This window comes from Eimeria tenella, genomic scaffold (genome assembly GCF_000499545.2).
Source record: "Eimeria tenella Houghton genomic scaffold, Eth_scaff70, whole genome shotgun sequence".
NCBI lineage: Eukaryota > Apicomplexa > Conoidasida > Eucoccidiorida > Eimeriidae > Eimeria > Eimeria tenella.
In genome coordinates, this window is record NW_013543440.1 from 93,125 (window position 1) to 111,414 (window position 18,290).

At 49.6% G+C, this 18,290-nt stretch overlaps 2 protein-coding genes across 2 annotated transcripts; both read right to left on the minus strand.

The window, feature by feature from the left end:
- Positions 1–30: 30 nt before the first annotated feature.
- Positions 31–12,638, minus strand: ETH_00032175 (glutamyl-tRNA synthetase, putative; the record flags this gene model as incomplete). The annotated part of the gene is made up of 18 exons (XM_013378011.1): positions 31–45; positions 348–515; positions 781–1,527; positions 1,715–1,808; positions 1,936–2,208; positions 2,485–2,781; positions 3,008–3,117; positions 3,328–3,412; positions 3,580–3,666; positions 3,771–4,678; positions 7,426–7,542; positions 7,806–7,955; positions 8,192–8,274; positions 8,508–8,730; positions 9,036–9,299; positions 9,612–9,912; positions 10,254–11,614; positions 12,123–12,638. The coding sequence occupies 18 exons, from the start codon at positions 12,636–12,638 to the stop codon at positions 31–33; spliced, it is 5,799 nt and encodes a 1,932-aa protein (XP_013233465.1).
- A 2,548-nt stretch (positions 12,639–15,186) lies between these two features.
- Positions 15,187–18,290, minus strand: ETH_00032180 (uncharacterized protein; the record flags this gene model as incomplete). The annotated part of the gene is made up of 7 exons (XM_013378012.1): positions 15,187–15,273; positions 15,518–15,754; positions 16,066–16,190; positions 16,422–16,521; positions 16,750–16,897; positions 17,365–17,799; positions 18,112–18,290. The coding sequence occupies 7 exons, from the start codon at positions 18,288–18,290 to the stop codon at positions 15,187–15,189; spliced, it is 1,311 nt and encodes a 436-aa protein (XP_013233466.1).

Genomic DNA, 18,290 nt, shown 5'->3' on the forward strand with positions numbered 1-18,290 from the left:
CATTGCATATAGGTCAAGGAAAGTAAGCGATCAGTAGGCCACAAACTGAAAGAGCAGCATGGACGAAGCGCCCATGCACAGAAAGCACATGCTGGTTCCAAAAGCGGTATGTAGTGCTTGTTGTACATTTGTGGATCGAAAATGCTTGAATAATATGTAGCATTGGCATGTGCTAATGGCGTAGCACCGGCAATTCGCAGTCATTACACTAGGGGGCGAATACTCAGTAGGAGACTTTGCGGTACGTAGGTACATAAAATCAAACGAAGAGGCTAGCAGTTGAAGATGACCAAGTAGATGCAATAGGAATATCAACGGCTCGACGGACTATGCTCACGAAGAAGTACCGCCAGCTCTGTCAGCCTTTGCTCGACAGTTTTCACGGTTTGTTTCTGTAGCCAAGACACCCCGCAGTGTCTTGAGACGCGAGTCCACTTGTTCCCCTTTTTGTCCAGCGTCGTTCCCTCCGCATGCACGGCAAGGCCCCCCAGTACTGCAGCGTCGAGCAGTTGCAGCTGCAAAAACAGGCCCCAAAGACAGAACGAGACCCATAATCTTGAAACGGAAGGAAATAAGTGGGTGGTGACACAATAGAACAACGGTAAATGCGTGAAGACACAGGAACGAGGGAGTACGGGGCGGCAATCTTTACTCAACGACACTCCTTGCTCATGTATTCACATAACCCGGCCTTGCCCTCTCAACACCCACTTATCCCATAATTGACAGGTAAAAGTGACAAGATAAACCTGGGGGAAGGACTTGCTTATCATGCCTCACCAGCTGGGTTATTGGCGGCCCCGTATCTCTGCCAGTTAGTACGATCCTAAGGAGCTTCAAGAGGCTTGCCCTGCTAATATTCAGCTGTGTCTGCACCTTCTCTTTCCAGGACTCAAACCGATGCAGCAATGTCGGCTGCTGCTGCTGCTGCGCGTGTATCTCACCGGTTTCTTCCATTTCGTTTGAAGCCCCTTTGGCATTTCTCCGCAATTCAGCTGCCACTGCTCCTGTTTTTGCCTTTTCTGTTTGTGCTGTTTCTAGTGGCGTTTTAGTTCCTCCTACTGATTCCGCTTTGGATAGCTTCAAAAAAAGGTCTCTAGAGGCAACCACTGCGGCTGCAACATCAAGGAAGTGTGGCACCGCAGTACACACCTGGGAACGGGACTCCCACACGGGGCGTCCCAAAAACGGAACTCCGGCGGCCGTGGCCGTGAATCCCATAACAGTTAGGTTGCCACCCCTGAGAGCTTCAGTGAGGGCAAGCGCAATGTCTTCAGGCGCCCTGTGCTGCGGTAGGAGCAGACGAGCAGCTAAGGAGATGAAAGCGAACAGGAAAGGATTAGTCCTATGCAGGACTGAGGAGATAGGTTTCCCGCAGTCGCAAGCCCGAAAAGTTCCTGCTGTGTCATCCGGTGTTTCTGCTGTTGCTCTCGATTCTATGGGGGTGTTCCAACAGACACCTGAGGCCTCAGAGAGAACGTCTAGGAAAAATTGTACCAAATCCTCCTGATTGGGGCTTTCAATCAACTGCACTCACACCGTACACCCTGAGCCTAGAATGAGCAGCACTAGTCATAGTCAAAAGAACTTATTTGCAGAGGCAAAATACCGTACCAGCAACGCCAACAGCAGGTCACAAACAGTGATTAGCAGCAGTGACGCAGAAAGCAACAGTGCGGCGACGGCAACAGCAGCAGCAGCGGCAATAAACTACTTTCTGTATTTTCTTCTTGTGTGCAAATTCTAAGTGATTTTCATCAAATAAGAAAGCACTTCGCCCTAATGCACTCATCCAAGACGCCGTCTTCCTGTGCACACGCGAATGCCAAACAGTAGATCCCAAGCGTTTCTAACTGTGGGAAACAAGAGGAACCCCGCACAAGTAGGAAACTAACGCCTTGCGCTAAGGCCTTGATGCTGAGGACTTATACGCACCTTTGCTGATCTATGCATGTAGCGTGGTGGCCCCGCAAGAATTCAACAATCGCCTCAGGATGATACCCACACAGCCGTAGCCCGCGGATGGTGTAGTCACTGCCGCTGCTGTTTCTGCTATTGTTGCCGCTATTGCTGCCTCTGCCGTTGCATCTACTGGCACTTCTTAACTGTTTTCGTTTACTAACTTTGCCTCCCTCCCTTGCCTTGATTATTGGAAGGTGACAGAAGACAGGCGTTGGGGCCCCCAAGGCCCGCCCCACAAGCAGTTGCCTGAAGTCCCAAATAAAATAACCTATACCATTGAACCCTTATGCCAAATATGCAGTGCCCACGACTGTGGGCCCGGAACTATGAATTACGTGGACGTTACAAACTTATGAATCTTCTAGAAGCTCCAATTGCTAGCCAAGGCTGCGCGAGGCTTGGTCGCTGCCTTTTGAATTTACACGTTGGCAAACAGACTATAGGCCCCAAAACCTGAAGCCCCTAAGCTGTGTCACACCACTGTGTTAATCTATCTCACGCCACTGTGTTAAACTGTCTCACGCCACTGTGTTCGTAATGTGCTCTTCGCCTCTTACGACAACCGTAACCCCCATCAGCCAGTCATCAACGGCAGCACAAAAGTTATAAACGGGAGGTCCCCATAGATCTTCTTCTGTGGAAGCTCCTGCCCGTGTTGAGGACTCCAAGGACGGTTTCGCTGAATCTACTGGGGCTCTTGAGCAGACCCTTGCAGCTGGTCTGAAGCAAACGAAGTCCCCTGTAGTCTGTCCCACCGTTAAGGTCACGCAGCCTCTCACGATGTCCGTGAAACTTATCCTGTCTGGCTCAGCCGCGGTCCTGTATAACAGCGGCAACAGCGCAGCTCAGAAGCAGCGCATTACGCTGGCAGCAGCACACAACAGCAACACCAGCAACAGCATATGGGAAAATCAAGCCTGCCACCATCAGCTGTAGCCGCCACTTCGGCAAGAAACAAGAGTAACAGGGTCAGCAGCTGCAGCTGTAGAAAGGACAATGCAAGCTGCTATAGCAGCAGCAGCAACAGCTTCAACAACAAAGCTACTTGAATCTAAGGGTGAATGGCCTCCCATCCGCTACGAGTTTCTCCGCCTCTTGCGGGTCCAAAGATCGACATGTCCCATCATAGCGAGGCGGAAGGCCCTGGCGCACAAACTGAACGCAATAGCACTACAACACAAACAATTTAATAGAAATTCTATGGCGAAAAGCCGAAGCTCTACCTAAAATTTATGGAAAAGACATCCGCAGCAGCAGCGACTAGGGGAACAGCAGACAACACATGCGTAACAGCAGCGGCGACAGATACAGCAGCAAATGCAACAACGACATAACTATCAGCAACGGGGAGGGCAGCTAGTGAACCTCTTGGCGCTGTTGCAGCAGCTTCTCTTTGCTGCAAAAGCATCTGTACAGGAATCCTTTTTGCAGCAGTCGTCGGCCTTGCTGTCTGTACACCCAAAGCAACCCGAGCAGCAACGATTATATAAAGTCTTCTAGTGGTCTCCCACCCATCCCATCAATGAAACGACGCAGAAGACTGGCTTTAAGGCCGCCGTTCTCTATCGACTAAATTCTAAATATCGGGTCCTGGTTCCTAGAGCCCTGAGCCAATACCTATATATTTCTTGTCTTTCAGATTGACGATAGGGGCCTTTGGGGCCACCTACATCGGGTCCTTCATCCCACTGTATGCCCAACCACCTGTAGAAACCGAAACCCAAATACTCAACATTAGACTGTGGCCCCTCGTCCCCAAACTTTTGGCTCCAAGCTCTCTTGGCAGCCTATTATGTGCAATTTCTCACCGCAGATCTCTGACTATTTCCGCTTCCATATTTTTGTCGTTTCTGCTGCTGTCTGTGTCTTCAATCCTTAAAATAAATCTATCTCTCTTGCCTCGTGCGGAGGCCTGCGAATCGGTGGGGGCCCCCGGAGGCTCCGGTGGCATCTCAGAGTCATACAAATGCTTGCGATGGTCTGTTAGCAGACCAAAATTGAATAGAGCTGTGCGGGCACCCCCTACATGCAAACGTCCTGTGGGACTAGGGGCAAAACGCAAGACAAGGGCGTTGTCGGAGGGAGAGCCAGATGCGTTTTTCGCTGCTGCTGCTGCGCTGCATATGCAGTGGGTTACACTGGCGGGCGAAGCGCTGCTGCTGTTAATGGTGATGGTTTCCGTTCTGCCGTTGCTGCTATTGCTGTTCATTGCGTTCACGCTGCTGTCGGCATCGGCGCCGGGGTTATCAGCCGCTATAGACCTCCTGCGCTCTCCTTCCCTGCTGCTGCTGCCGCATTTGTCATCGATGCTTTTGTTTCTGTCGTTGTACAATGGCGGATCTGTTTCCTCAGCAGCAGCAGCAGCAGCAGCAGCAGTTGACGCTGCCGCTGCCCGATCAGCTGTAGCCGCAGCACGTAGCGTTTGGCCATCAGCAATAGGGTAGTAGGCGGGCTGGCAAGTGCTGGGCTGGAAAGTGAGAGATTTTCCTTTATCTTTTCCCCTAGAGACAAATTTTCTGCGCGTGCCTCGATTGTACAGAGCAGCGGACGTTGCGGCATACCCTAGACCTCCGACTCGAGGCCCCAGGGGAGAACCATTGAAGGCTCTAGTAAATGCCGCATTGAATTGTGTTATGGGGGACCCTAGTGAGGTTCTCAAGGGGATCCTAGAGAGGGCCCCTGAGTTGCTGCCAATGGGAGTTTTAGTGAGCGCATCCTGTAAAGACGCGGAGAGTAAATGGAACCCGTGCGCTCGTGACTCGCCATCGAATCCTCTTAAGTCAAGACTTGTGATAGCTGTAAAAATCAAAAGGAGAAAATTTACTTCCTTTTTCATTTCCTGTGTGCCTATACACCTCTTAGTTAAGGGGCCCCATTGGGGGCCCCAGCAAATCAGTATGATGAGACGAGCCACTGAGATGATTTTGATCCAGTCGGCCAGGCTTCACCTTACTATTGTCCAATTTGAGTTGCAATAAACATGCTAATATCATTAAAGAGCGTTGCCTTGAAAGCAAAGGTCAGGTGCAGTTGGTCGAGCCCACGCTTCTGATACAAAGCCCACAGAGACCCAATGGGAAGGCCCCTACTGCTGTCATGCTGGCTCCAGGAAGTCCGTGGGGTCCTTTGTCATTTCAGCTTCTTTCTAAAGGTGCCACGTATCTTTTCGCCCCCACATTTTGTTTCTCAACTTCGGCTAGTTCGCACAGAGAGAAGTTCTCTTCTCACAACGCCGCTCTCTCTTACACATCTGTCTTACCTAGTGGCATACGTGTCTATGTTTTTGCATAATATCGTAATTATCTTCGTATAGAACTAGGTGGGCTTTGCCTTTGCAAACCAAGAGCTGCGCATGCAGAGAATACAGCCATACAACTTCCCAGCAAGCCGTCCAGTGGCTGTTCGTTGGCTCCTGCCGTCGCATGCTGACACCTACACCCTATATCATGTGGCCGTAGCCGTGGACTCTAGACCCTGTAAGCTGTCCCTTTGAGCCTTGACCCCACTCCCTGCTTCGTCTTGTCTTGCGCTCGCTTTACCTTAATGGTCCTAAAGGATACCTCTTACGGTGTCCCAAAGGATACCTCATAAGGTGCCCCCTGACAAGAACTAACCAGCTGACTGGCTGAAACCGTCCCCTTCAATTTACCTGAAACAATGACCTCTCTAGCTAGCGCAGCTCTCAAAGTGTTTGTTTAATGGCTAGCGAAGACGCCACTCAAAAGTTGTTCCAAGAGCACCATGGCTTGCTGAATAGCCAAACTATGCGCATCACCAGGACTCGGTGGCCAGGTGGTAGCTGTCAGCACGGCTTCGGCTCCCACTTACCCTTCTGCATTGTTACTGGAATTCCTGATGTATCCACATTGCGTCATGAATCAAATAGTTATGGTTCCTTTGCGTTTGTTTTTCTCTGTCATTCCTTGAAGCACAGCTAATCACTGCATGCAAAGCTATCTGTTGAGCTTTTTTCACCGTTACGCATTGCGGCGGTGAGGAAAGAGAGGGTCCCCAAGTTACAAGCAAAAGTGCTGTGCAGGCTCGCGTGTTGCTGCTGCACCTGACGCAGCAGCAGCAGAAACAGCGTGCGCAAATCGAAGTTTAGACCTGACATACACGCAAACACAGGCAAAATCATTAATATATATGATGGATGTGTGGTCATGTATAGTTCACGTGTAGAAGTTTCTGGGCAGGCAGCCAAAGCCCGCAGTGGCAACAGGAAACTATCGCAGGCTTTGGCTGGAAAACTAGCTATCATTCAGTGTTTTGGAATTACTAGACAGGCGCGAGAATGCGTTAGCCCTTCTTGCACTTTGGCTTTGTCCATGGCCGTCGCCCTCTACATTCGCTTTCCCCCACTGCCTACCCAGGTCTCCTAGAGCACAAAAAAAGAAGAGGAAAAGCAGCTATAGTAATGTTATTAGAGCCAAGTAGACGCCTACTAGATATTTGCACACATGAGTGAATGTCCAAGGATTAAGAAGTTCCTAATTTACGCGCCTGTACATAGGTGCAGGATATGTTGACAATTGTGCACAGATGCAAAAGTGTACATACAGCTTTTCCCCAAATATGCTGAACTATCCCCAACATCCTCAAAACTGTTCAACATGACCTCGTGAGAAAGCGTTCGCAACAGCGTTTAGCATCTTGTCTCCACATCACAGTCAACCGAAAATGCAACTGGACAATTACGTAGTCTGGCTTCCTCACCAGATAGCAACCTGGGGCCAGTTCTTGCAGCCTCCAGTCATAACAACGTGCAGTTAATTGCAATTAGTTAGTCAGCTAGCTAAGGGCCTATGCGAACGCCGCTTGCCGAATAGGCAGCTAGTTATTCGCGTGTACTTACCCTGGAACACGTGCATGTGTAGCTTGAGCACGCAACTGAGCCACAGTAGATGAAACTGAATATGTCTTGTGCCCAATCGAGCATCCGTAGACAACAGGGTTTGCAGAAAAAAAAGAAGAGAGGGCAATAAAGCTGCAGACAGACTGCTGCACACCAAAGGCACTGAGGCAGCTGGAATGCGCTCGTACACACATAGCAGCGTCGGCCTGTTGTTGGCAACCAGCGCCAGCAAGAAAGCCTGAAGTGCACAGGCAGTGCATACAAACAGAAAGGTTCTGCAGCGAGCTAAGGCTGGCTATTCGTGACTAGCTTGAAGTTCCTCTGCACAGCTAGGCCGCTAGCTAGATGCTGTTGGAAGTTAGGTAAATAGCTGCGGGTAGTAGCTCCCGAGCACCTAAGCATGTATCTACAGAGATACAGACGGCAACGAAGATAAAAAAGAGAAGACGCAGGCAGAAACACAAGGGGAAGGAAAGGCACACACAGATGCATCCAAACAGAATAGGGGAAAAAGGATAGGGACGGACATGTAAAAGAGGACAGCCGTAACGCGCGAGGAGACCTAATAAACACAGCCGAAGCCCTCAAATCTTTACGTCTAAATGCACCTTGGCGTATTCTTCATTATGTAAAGCCTTCGCTATATTGGATGTTGTGACGTTTTTTGTCAGGAACGGCAGAGACATGCCGGTCTCTGTTACGCCGTAGTTGCCCAGAATCCCACCCTATTCACAGAAAACAAGGATTATTACTTTCACTTGATAGCTCCTAAGTGCAAATGAAAAGTCGTGGGGGGACAAAAACACTACAGATGAGCAGGACGAGGGAATAAATAGCTGTCAGGAAACAAAGCAAAGCAAAAGGCACGAGGCAGAAGACAGCACAAGAAGTGGTAAGAAAAAAAGGAGTCGAAAGGAAAGCCAGAATTGAAAAAATGTAGACACATAACCAGAACACAGCAAACAGGGATAACAAAGATTCCACCCACAAATAAATCTATGCCGTAGATATAGAGCCCATGGGACGTAGCGACGGCAAAGGCTCTGCTGTCAGATGAAAAACCAACAAAATTGACGTTAAAAAGGTAACCGTTCTTAGACGCCAGCTCTCCGCTCATGACCCCAGGCAAGGAGCGGTGCTGCAATGCAAACAAAAAAACAGTCCATAAACGGGTAGTCGACGCTTCGTAGTCAATACAAGGAGGAAAGAACGCATGAAAGCTAAAAAGGAACAGTACTTGCCAACAAAGCAAACTTATCGAACAACAGCAAAAAGCCGCGGGGACGGAGAGTGAAAGTGAAGCCCCGCGAAGTGCCATTATTAGGGCTTAGGGCTGCACGGATAAGGAGTACCGAGATGCTTGCAAAGGCTCACATTACGGATTCTTTTCCTTTCTCTTTCTCCCTCAATGAAGTCGTCGTCAACGTCCGACAGGTCGTACTCCTGGATTGGAGTGCCTATAAAAAAGGGCGTTCAGTCCTTGACCGTAGACCCTACATCTTAAACCCTCAGCATGTAAGGCTAAGGCCTTATCATTCCCGTGTATCTCAGGCGGCCAAAGAGCTACCGACGTGTTTCCAACTTCCCGGGGTCCGGATTCCGGCTTAGCCGCAAGGAGACACTCTTCAAGGCGTCTACAAAGTACGAATCACAATAGCTTAGGGTTTGGTTTTTCTGCCTACTTACTTACCATCGTCAGCTATAAATTTGGAGTTGAGTTCCCTCCGTATTCCATCTAGTAGTCTATTGTTCGTCAAAACGAAAACGGAAAGGAGAGACCCTCCTCCAACTTGGTAGAGAAAAACTTTGTTTGTTTGTTTACTTGCAATTAGCAGCATAGAACCAGAGGAAGAAAATGACAGAGATGTAACGGCGCAGTTCAAGTCCAAGCCGGCCACCAAACCCATCACGCGCTGCATGCAAAATAGCGGTATCAGCAGTCTGAGGAAGATAGTCGCGAGAGAAAAAGAGGAAGGTAAGTACGTATACATCGGCGTGTCTAAACAAAGTAAACGCGCCCAGACAAAGAGCAGGGGGGGACAGTAAATTGATCCAGAAGCCTAAAATCTAGACTGTGGTGTTTTATCAACTCTGGCCGCAACCCAAGCCGATAAGAATTTTTAAGTCCTCCAACAAGGATCCTGTTGTTTGCAATCCCTCGAATTCGAACTGATATTGATCGAAGGGCTAAAGGTTTGGATGTAGTCTTTGGCCTTACCTTCTTCTCTTTCGTTGCCCATGCGTTCTTCGCAACTCTGTCTGTAATCTTCCTCCCTCCCTGTATATCTCGGAGGCATTCAATCGTGCTGATTGGCCCATCTGCTCCTAAAAATGAGTCAAAAAGGCAGACACGGCCCCCGTCGCCTCCCACAGCGAGCAGACCCCGACCCTGTGGGTCGAAAGCCAGGCACAGGACTGTGCCGGGTTGCTGGATTGTTTCAGGAGCTCCCCCACGGCTGCGGCGTCCCAAGATATCCCACAGCTGCATAGGAATTCGCAACTCCAAACCTTGCCCTGGACCTTATACACCCAGGACTCGCTAGTAAATGTTATGCCAAGACAACAGGTGCGAAATAGCACAAGTTAACAGTTGTGCACAAGCGGAATAGTGATACAGATACGCATACACACACGTAAACACACAACTATATGCATTACTATATATATGCGCATTTACAGATGTAGATATAAACGCATATGTAAGTATGAATGCGTACAGACAAATACGTATGTGCACACACATGTTCGTGTAGATGTTGGTAAGCTCTGCTTCTTAGCAGCTACTATACCTCACCTTGACCGTTTTGTCCCAACTGCCTGATGCTAAAATCCCCTGTCTGTCCGGGTGGGGGTGGAAAGCGAGAGCTACGACGGGCGCCTCGTGGCCCTGCAATTCTTCGAGTAGCTTAGCTGTGCGTACACTCCAAACGAAGACTGAATAACAGCTACCTTGGGCCCCTGCCACCACCAACTCTCCCCCACTGTCGACAGCCACAGAAGTGAACTGCACGCTGCTGTCCAAGTAGCTCCCAGGGGACCCTCCCGGACCCGCAAAGCCCATTGTTGCAGCAGCTGCGCTATGAGCAGTGTACACCCTGAAAAAATAGATACACAAACGGATCAGCGCCTATATACATTGATTTTAAAAACAGTGGACGTACAGCTAGACAGTCCTCTGCGGTAAACGCACATCGTTCTTTATGGAGTGCGTGCACGAGGAGACACGCAAGTCTACAAGCATCTACATGCATATGCACACACACAATACGTACGTAATATATACAATGATACAAAACACATACATAAACACACCTAATTGAGTCTACTTGGAAAACAGGCCTCTGTGGAGCCCGAGTCGATTTCCACAGCTTATTACTTGTCAGTTGGGAAATGTGGGCCAGGTTTTGCAGCTACAGCCTTAGGATACGGGATTTACCTGAAGGGTTTGAGCCTGAGAAGGTCCATTCCCTGCACTGTGCCATCTAGCGACGCTGAGAAAAGCAAATTGCCAGAAGGAGAAAAGCATATGTCTGTAACAACTGCAGCGTGAGCAGCAAAAGTGCAGAGACAGAAACCCCTCTCGCCGTCCCAAACCTTAACCCTGCCGTCACTACTGCCAGTAGCCAACAGTCCCGGGCTGGAGCCCAGGCCCAAAGAAATCCCCGCAGAGCCCCCAGAAGCTCCCACTGACGCCCCTGAGGAAAGCCCCTGGCCCGTGCGCGACCCTATTCTGTGGCTGCCAGCTGCTGCAGCATCAGCTGCAGGAGAAAACGCCAAGCATAGCATGCCTTGTTGGTGGCTCTGCTGCTTCAAAACGAATGTTTCACTCCTCCACTCCCAGACAAGTAAAGTGCTGCTTTCTGCAGCTGCTGCTGCTACCCACTCCCCGTCGTAAGACAGGCACACGCTGTCTAACGATCTGACCCCAAATGACAGCTTAACAACAGCTCCCAAGTCAGGCAAGGTATACAACTGAAAGACGCCTCCCGTAAACCCAATCAGAAGGTACTGCGGTGGGGCGTGGGCCCCCCGGAGGCCCTCCTGGGAGTTCACGGGGCGGCCCGAGGGAGGCCCCGTGTACCTGTAGTACGGGGATAGGTTTGTGGCGGCGCGGGAAACCTTCTGCCCTGGCTGCTGATTGCAGTAGGCCTTTTGTTCCATCTTCCACAAGCCCTTGGTGTAATCAATGAGGTGGTAGAATTCCACGGAGTCACCAACTGTGGGCATGCTCCTTTCTCCGCTTGCTTCCTTTTCTTTCACTTTTGCCTTTGCTTTCGACTGTGCAGCCTCCTGCTTCTCTCTCTCGCGGCGCTGATTGAAGTAATCTGGGTTGATTGGACGAGCTGCGTTTTTTAACTTGAAATCCTTGTCATATTCTGCATTTGCTTCAGCTTCTTCTTGCGCCTCTTCCAATGAACGCCAGACCCAGGTAATGATGCAGCCCTCTCTGTTGACAGAGTAAATACGCGTAAGACATGGGGAGAAACAAACGAACTTCAATTCGTGCCGGTGAGACAGAAATGCAGAAGGAATGAAAGCAGCATCTCCTGCTGCTGCTGCTGCCTCTTCTGTCCCTGCTGTTGCTGCGGTTGCTGCTGCTGCAGCTGCAGCTGCAGATGTTTGTCCCCCCCATTTACCGCGAGCCCGCCATAGCCTAACTGTGCAGTCTTGGGACCCCGAAACAAGGTGAAGAGAATCAGGGCTCCAGGAGAGACAAGTAATGAGTTGTTGGTGTAAAGTGAACGAGGTCAGTAGGTGCAGCTGGTAGTTCGTGGCGGCACTGGGAGAGTGCCAGAGCTGTAAGTACAGCAGAAAGATAAGAAAGAAAGGTAAGTCACGAAACAGGTGAGCGGCCAGCAAGCAGAAAAATAAAATGGGACAAACTAAACAGATGGAACGGACCAAAAGCTGCGGAAAGCAGAGAGAGGAAGAAGTATAAAAACGTTGATTTCTAGAGAGAAGGGTATTCTACAAAGAAAAGAAATGGCTTGGGAAGATAGATACTGAGAGAGATGTGAGGAGCGACACTGACACAAGGGACCGAGACAGCAAAATGGCAGCATAAGGAAGAAGAAGAAAACGGGTAACACAGGACTGAGACTGCAAGATGGCAGGATAAGGAAGGGGAAGAAAACGGATACTAAAGGAATGCTGAGATCAAAATCAGATGTAGCACTGGAGGGGCAGAAATAGGCCTAAAGGGCATGAAGAGACAGAAGACAAAGAGACTCGCTAGAGGATAAACATAAATGAAGCAACGAAACAGGAACAAAAATATCATCAGATCGATCAACTCGGCAATTACCTGGATGCTTCTTCCGCAGGCAACGGCGAAGAGGGCATCGTCAGGCGAGAAGGCAGCAGCAGTAACCAAGTGCTGCTGTTTTTGCTGCTGCCACCTAATTTTGCTAGTTGTGTTGCTTTTAAATCGAATGCGATTAAGAACATTGCCCTTAGCCAGATTTATTACCAACCCTTGCCCATGCACGTCAATGCTGATGGCTAGCTGGCTGTCCGACCGAATGCAGAAGTGCATGATGTCTACTAAACCCTCAAAAGGGTAAGTGTGGACCGCGCTGCTGCTGCCGCTGCTGCTGCTAGTTTCGCCGTCATTTTCGGGCAGAACAGATGAATCGAAAGCTCTTTTGCTGCCGGCGCTGCTGCTGCTGGGGGCAGGGTTAGGAGTCGTATCTAGGGTGTAGCGGCAAACGCGGTTGCTGCTGGGGACGAAGAGGGACGCGCCCTTGCGGTCGAATGCCAGCTGGGCCTGGCTGCAGCTGAATGGAGCGCCCAGCAGGTTGCTAAACTTGTAATTAAACATTTTCGAGCCTTAAGCCCTGAATCGAAAGCCCTTGGCCCTAAACCGTCATTCGGAGCAGTGGAGAGGGAGGCGCGCGCTAGAGGAGGTGAAGCTTCGGCACTGTTTCTTTTGCCTTAGGCCAGTGTAAACAGACAAAACGAAATTCAACTGTGATTTCAGAGAAAGAAGAAAAAAAAATACCTAACCATAGGCGTGTGGGGAATCGATGAGGCCCTCCGCTGCACTGGGCAGGCGTGGGGTGTTCAAACACCTGAACCTTCTGTCCAGGAAATTCAAATCCATGAAGTGCCCTTTATTCGGGTGATAGAAGATAGACAAAAATACGTGGATCGTAGCCCATATTACTCGAACCTGATGGGACGGGGCTGCATGCAACGAGAACCCTTGCGTCATGGAGATTGAAATGCAAAACATTAGTTCAAAGCCCTCTCAAATAAAGTGACACAGTTGAATGCTGATTCAAAAAATTATTTCAAGCATCTCCTAAAATACAGCCGAGAGAATAGCCCGAGGGGGTTCTTGATTCGTGCCACAAGCAATTATGTAAGGCTACAAACAAGCACGCGGCGCTCCAAGCTAGCCTTCTCATCAATTGTCCTTTGAAAGAACCTCTCGCGTGCCCCTTAGTACTTACTAATATGTGTACAGAAGTGAACAGGCGTTTAAGTTCATGAGCCACACCCTACTTATGCCCTAAACAAGGGCAAGCATCGACAGAAATGTATGCAGCGGTAGAGCCACGAGGAGTTCTACAAACGTGTTTTTCAAGCCTCGTGTGCAATATATATGTGCGAAGGATTTTGGAAACGCAGAAGGCAGCTTCTATTACCTGGTTGTTAGTCTATTCATCTAACTTTCGCTTTAAGGGCACCTTGAACTGCAATATTCTTCTGCTTGCGCTGCAGTGCTCCGCGGAAGAACTTTAGCGTAATTTTTATGGTGCTATGACACTGAGTTTCGACTTGAAGTGTAACTCTAAGTAGAGGGACGAAAGCTAGGGAAAGCTGCGCCAGCTGGGCCAGTTTGCCACAGGAACTTGTTACGTTCTTTGTTTAGCGTAACTTGTGGTCTCAGACGACTTCTCTTTACTTGGAGTTCCCTTATGAGCCCTTTGGTGACCATACCCAAAACCAGAAGTCCCTGCGAGAGCAACAGCAGGCACTACTTATCGTTTATTGTGTTGTTCCTTTTGTTTTCGTTTTGTGTCTACCAAGCTTGCTTTGACTCGCATGATAACTTTTTGCTTCTCTCTTCCACATTCGCATCGGAATTTAGGCTTAAGAAGTACCCGATTGTCTCGTTATAGGTAGTGGTATTGCTTCAAGTTAAGGACCATCGTAGATATCACGGAGAGCCATTAAGCGCAGTTTAAGCAGCGCATAATGTTGAAAGTTGCCCGTTACTGGTCTCTTAGTCTTGTTAAGTCGTCGTCCTCTTAGAGGAGCGCACGCACTAAACCACGTTAGGCGCAGGCCACATGGGCCCCTATTCTGCCAAACAGATGCTGCTGGGGCAGCCATTTAGTGCGCTTATGAGTGACCCCACCCTCACTCCCACTAACCCGCAAGGAGGGGTCTGTCGGTTAGGAGACTATTCAAGGATTCCTCTGCTGTCCATGCTTAGTCGCAGTTTAGGCGACTAAGCCGTTCGAACGTCAAGTAAGCCCTTTTACCAGTGGGCCAGTGGGAGGCACTAGTGGTAAACAGCAGTATTCTCAATCACACCAACAGCATGGTGTTTGCGGACTTCGACGGATTCCAGACGGGGTGCTCAGACGTCTACCTCTTCCCTGGCGTACGAAAGGCAGCTCGGGGCTACTTACGTCCCAGTTAATGGACAGCAACTACTGGCTCAGTATGAATTTTCACAAAAAATTCAGGTGCAAGTTGACTTGCTGAATTTGGCCTCCTACCGCACTGGAGTGACGCCGCGGTGCGCCATGCGCTCCACAGAAACATGCAGAGCTCGGAGTGAACCGATAAACTATCGTACACGATATGGTCAGTAGCATGCGGCTTAAGTCAGCAAATTCCTTGAAAATTAGTTTCGGTCTACCTCTGTCCTCTTCCCATACCAGAGGCTCGGGAGCGCCACAGTTCAGCGCTCCAAAGCGGAAAGGAAAACGCCCTGCGTGAATTCGCTGCGACCTGTGCGGTGACTGCTCCGCACAGAACGCGGTCACCGCATGCATAAAGAGGCCCCTATACACGGAAACAAAGCTACATTGCACTGTCCCACGTAGGGGCCTTGGTTGGCGTATGTTTAGTCGCAGGGTTATGGGTCAGAGCCTGCACCGTGTTAGTGCAGCCTCCCCAATACAAGGCTGCTGCAGTGTACATACACCGTGATTTGAGGTGAGCGCCCACCTTAGTACACGAAATAAAAGCAGTCTTTTATTTCTAGGAACAGAAATTCTCCAAAGGAAAAGAACAAAAGGGCAGCAGTGTACAACTGTGAAAAAAAGCAAGTGCTGCCGTCAAAGACCTAAATCATAAACCCTAAAACGTAAAACCTGAACGCCTAACCCCAAAGCCGACGCTCCATTGAACTAAGCGTTTGGTGGTGTGGCTGGCTCCTGCTCATTCCACTTAGCGCAGAACTTAAGAAAGGCAGAGATACGCTGGTAGTATTCGTCCTGAGCAGCCACAGCCCGAAACCATTAGCCGAAAGCCCTACACCGAAGCTCTGACAGAACTTCCTAGGTACTAAGCTCTCGACCTCTAACTGAAAGACGCAACCTGGCAGTCGACGTGACCCGCAATTCCAATATATCCGCCCACACCGAAACAGCGGTCACTACGATCACAACTCTGTACAGTCGCCCTCGGGCTTCTTCTTAGCAAGGGTCTACAGTTTACGTTTTGCTGTTTTGCGCTTACCCCTGTTCTGTGTTCAACATCGTTGTGATCCGCGTTAGGTATCCACCATGTCTGCACGCGGTTTTTCTGCATCTCTTTGTCTCTCTTTGGGGGTCCCTTGGGGGGCCCATCTGCTTTGGAAGAAAGTAGGGGCGCTCTCAGTAAGCAGCGGTGGTGGGGACTCTCCTGCAGGTTGGCGTAGCGCGCGTCCGCCTCGCGGCAGGCTGCTTCTAGCTTCAAAGAATGAGAGAACGGCACCTGCAGCGAAAACAATTCCAATTAAGACCAACGACTGTAAAATTAGAACTATGAAAAGTGAAGCCATTTGGAAAGGATGCTTGTGGGCAGCGTGCCGCTTGGGGCACCGTGGTACCTTAGATATCAGCTAGCAGCAACAACGGGAAGTTACAAAGGGTGCACGTTTTGATGCCGCAGTAGCGGCAGCAGTTCAGAGGGAGATTCTTGCTTCTGTTTTTGCAGCAGCTGGAGCAGCAGCAGCCTAAAACTACAACAATGCCTGCTGCTGCTGCTGCTAGTTCTGCTGCTGGAATTGACGCTGCTGATCTGACCTGTCTGTCTAATCGACCATGAATGAGCAGCATGGGCACGTCGTAAACCTTTTTCAGTTTCTCTGCATTTTGGAATGCGTCGAACCAAGGAGCCTTCTCGATGTTGTGAATGAAGAGACGCAGACCTATACAAAACGTCAAGCCGTTAGCCCTAAACTCCAGAGCCCGAAGCAAAGGGTTGTACAACGGTATTCTTAAGCATAATCCTTCAGACCAAAGGTTGGGAATATGAGCCAAAAATGCGAGCCCTAAGCTATGGGTTGCGTGCGCTAAGCAGTACTCTTTAGCATAAATCTAAATCCCTCAGTCCTAGACCCTCAGCTCTGAATCATACACCACCATGACTTTACTGTTACCCGAAGCTATTGACGAGTGAAGAATAACTCCTCCCAGCCCCTTCTGCTTTCTCTTCGCCACGAAGTCGCAACACGGCCCAGAGCCAACACTGTGCCCATACTGGTTGAACAAACAAACAAAATACAACAGATGTACCGTGCATGCACTCACCAAACAAAAGTACCACCCGAGAAATATACTTAGACGTTTTCAGTCACCAAAAGTGTCCTCTTCTGAAGGGCTGTGTACTCAGCAGCCCCTAATTCTCGTGGTCTTTCTGTTGCACTCAGTGCTTATGATATCTGCTCCGCTCAGCGCTCATGGCTAGGTTTAGGATAAAGAGTTTACAAGAATGATGTTCTTCGGTGGCACATTTAGTTCCTTAACAGCAAACGAGTAGACTGCGTTTATGTCTTTGTAGAGAGCAGCTTCAGTCGCCTTGCCGTCGCTCCACCCGTAGCCTGAGTAATCGTAAGCCAGTACATTTACCTGGCATCTGCAGGTAACAAAAGCACACACAAAAAACTTTGCATACAATTATAGAGACAAATTCATCTTTCACTTACACACTGACCAAAGAAGCCCAGTAATCATATTCATTCAACCAACTCATCGCAGCACAAGAGCACCGAAGCGCAGGAAACTAAAGCTTGTGCTTTAAATTTTGGGGCTTTCAGACTAGCGAATAGGCTTTGTAGCTTCCAATTATAGTTCGTCCCTTGCAATCTGCCTTTGTCAGACCTCGCCTGCGGTCAACTGTTCAAGTTTGGCGATTTACTGCTTATAAACGCGTAGGATTAGTGAATTAGAGTCAATGGCTCGCGGCTCGAGGTTTCTGGTTTACTCAACCCGCAGCAAACCCGTTGGTGTTATCCAAATATACCAGCATAATCAAAATCACTGCCTCGAACCAGTGAAGTCTATGCTATAGGGTCTAGGGCTTTGGATTTGCGCTCATCTCACCTGAAGCACATCCTGTAGTGCAGGCCAAACATGTGTCCTATATCGGTACTGTTACCATGTGAAAAAACAATCAAGAAACGATTCGTGAGTGCATATTCCTTTGCCTTGCTTTCTTGCGCATGTTCTGGCGGGACTCCAGCGGTCGACCACAGCAGCACCGCAGCAAGCTGATGCTTCTTCCCGCGCCGGATGTGGCAGACCTGAACCCTCTCAGGCAGCCTGTTGTGTTCCAGGAGCTGCTGTATGCTCTCTTGCCCCTCGCGAGGAGGCGGCCGCTGCTGCTGCTGCTCTGCTGCAGCAGTACCACGGAACCCACGGCCTGCTGTTGCCGCATTAAACACTTCCTGGATGTACAACTGGTCCCCTTGCAATGAATAGCCAGCGGGGAAGGGGGGATAGAAAGACAAACGACGCACAACGGAGGAACGGCAGCCCCTGAACAAGCCAATTTGTAAGGAGCAGAACAAACACCCAATACTACTCTGAAAAAGAGCGCTAGAGATGAACGGGAAAACACGAAAAAGAAAACACAGAACGAAGCAGGATGAAACAAGGATGAGAAGAAAGTGAAAGGTTGAAAATCTGGTGTGCAAAAGCAGGTGCAGATGAAATGCAGCAGAAGAAGCAGCGAAAGCGAGGAAGTTCAAGCAGGAGGCGAAGTAGAAGGAGAGAGCGACGGGATGCCACAAAGCAAACAAGGGGGAAGATGGGAGAATAATAGACACGGGCAGCACTGCTTTGCCTTACATGATAGATATACACCCAAAGATACACATGGTGGCGCATCGGCCTGTCGGTGATAGCGCCACCATCTCACAAAACTCCTCGTCATCTGAGCCATCGGCGTAAGGCTCAGCAGGAGTCCTTCTTGAGTTGCCGGGGGCAACAGTCCGGGTATCAGGGGCTATATCTGGCTTTACCGACAT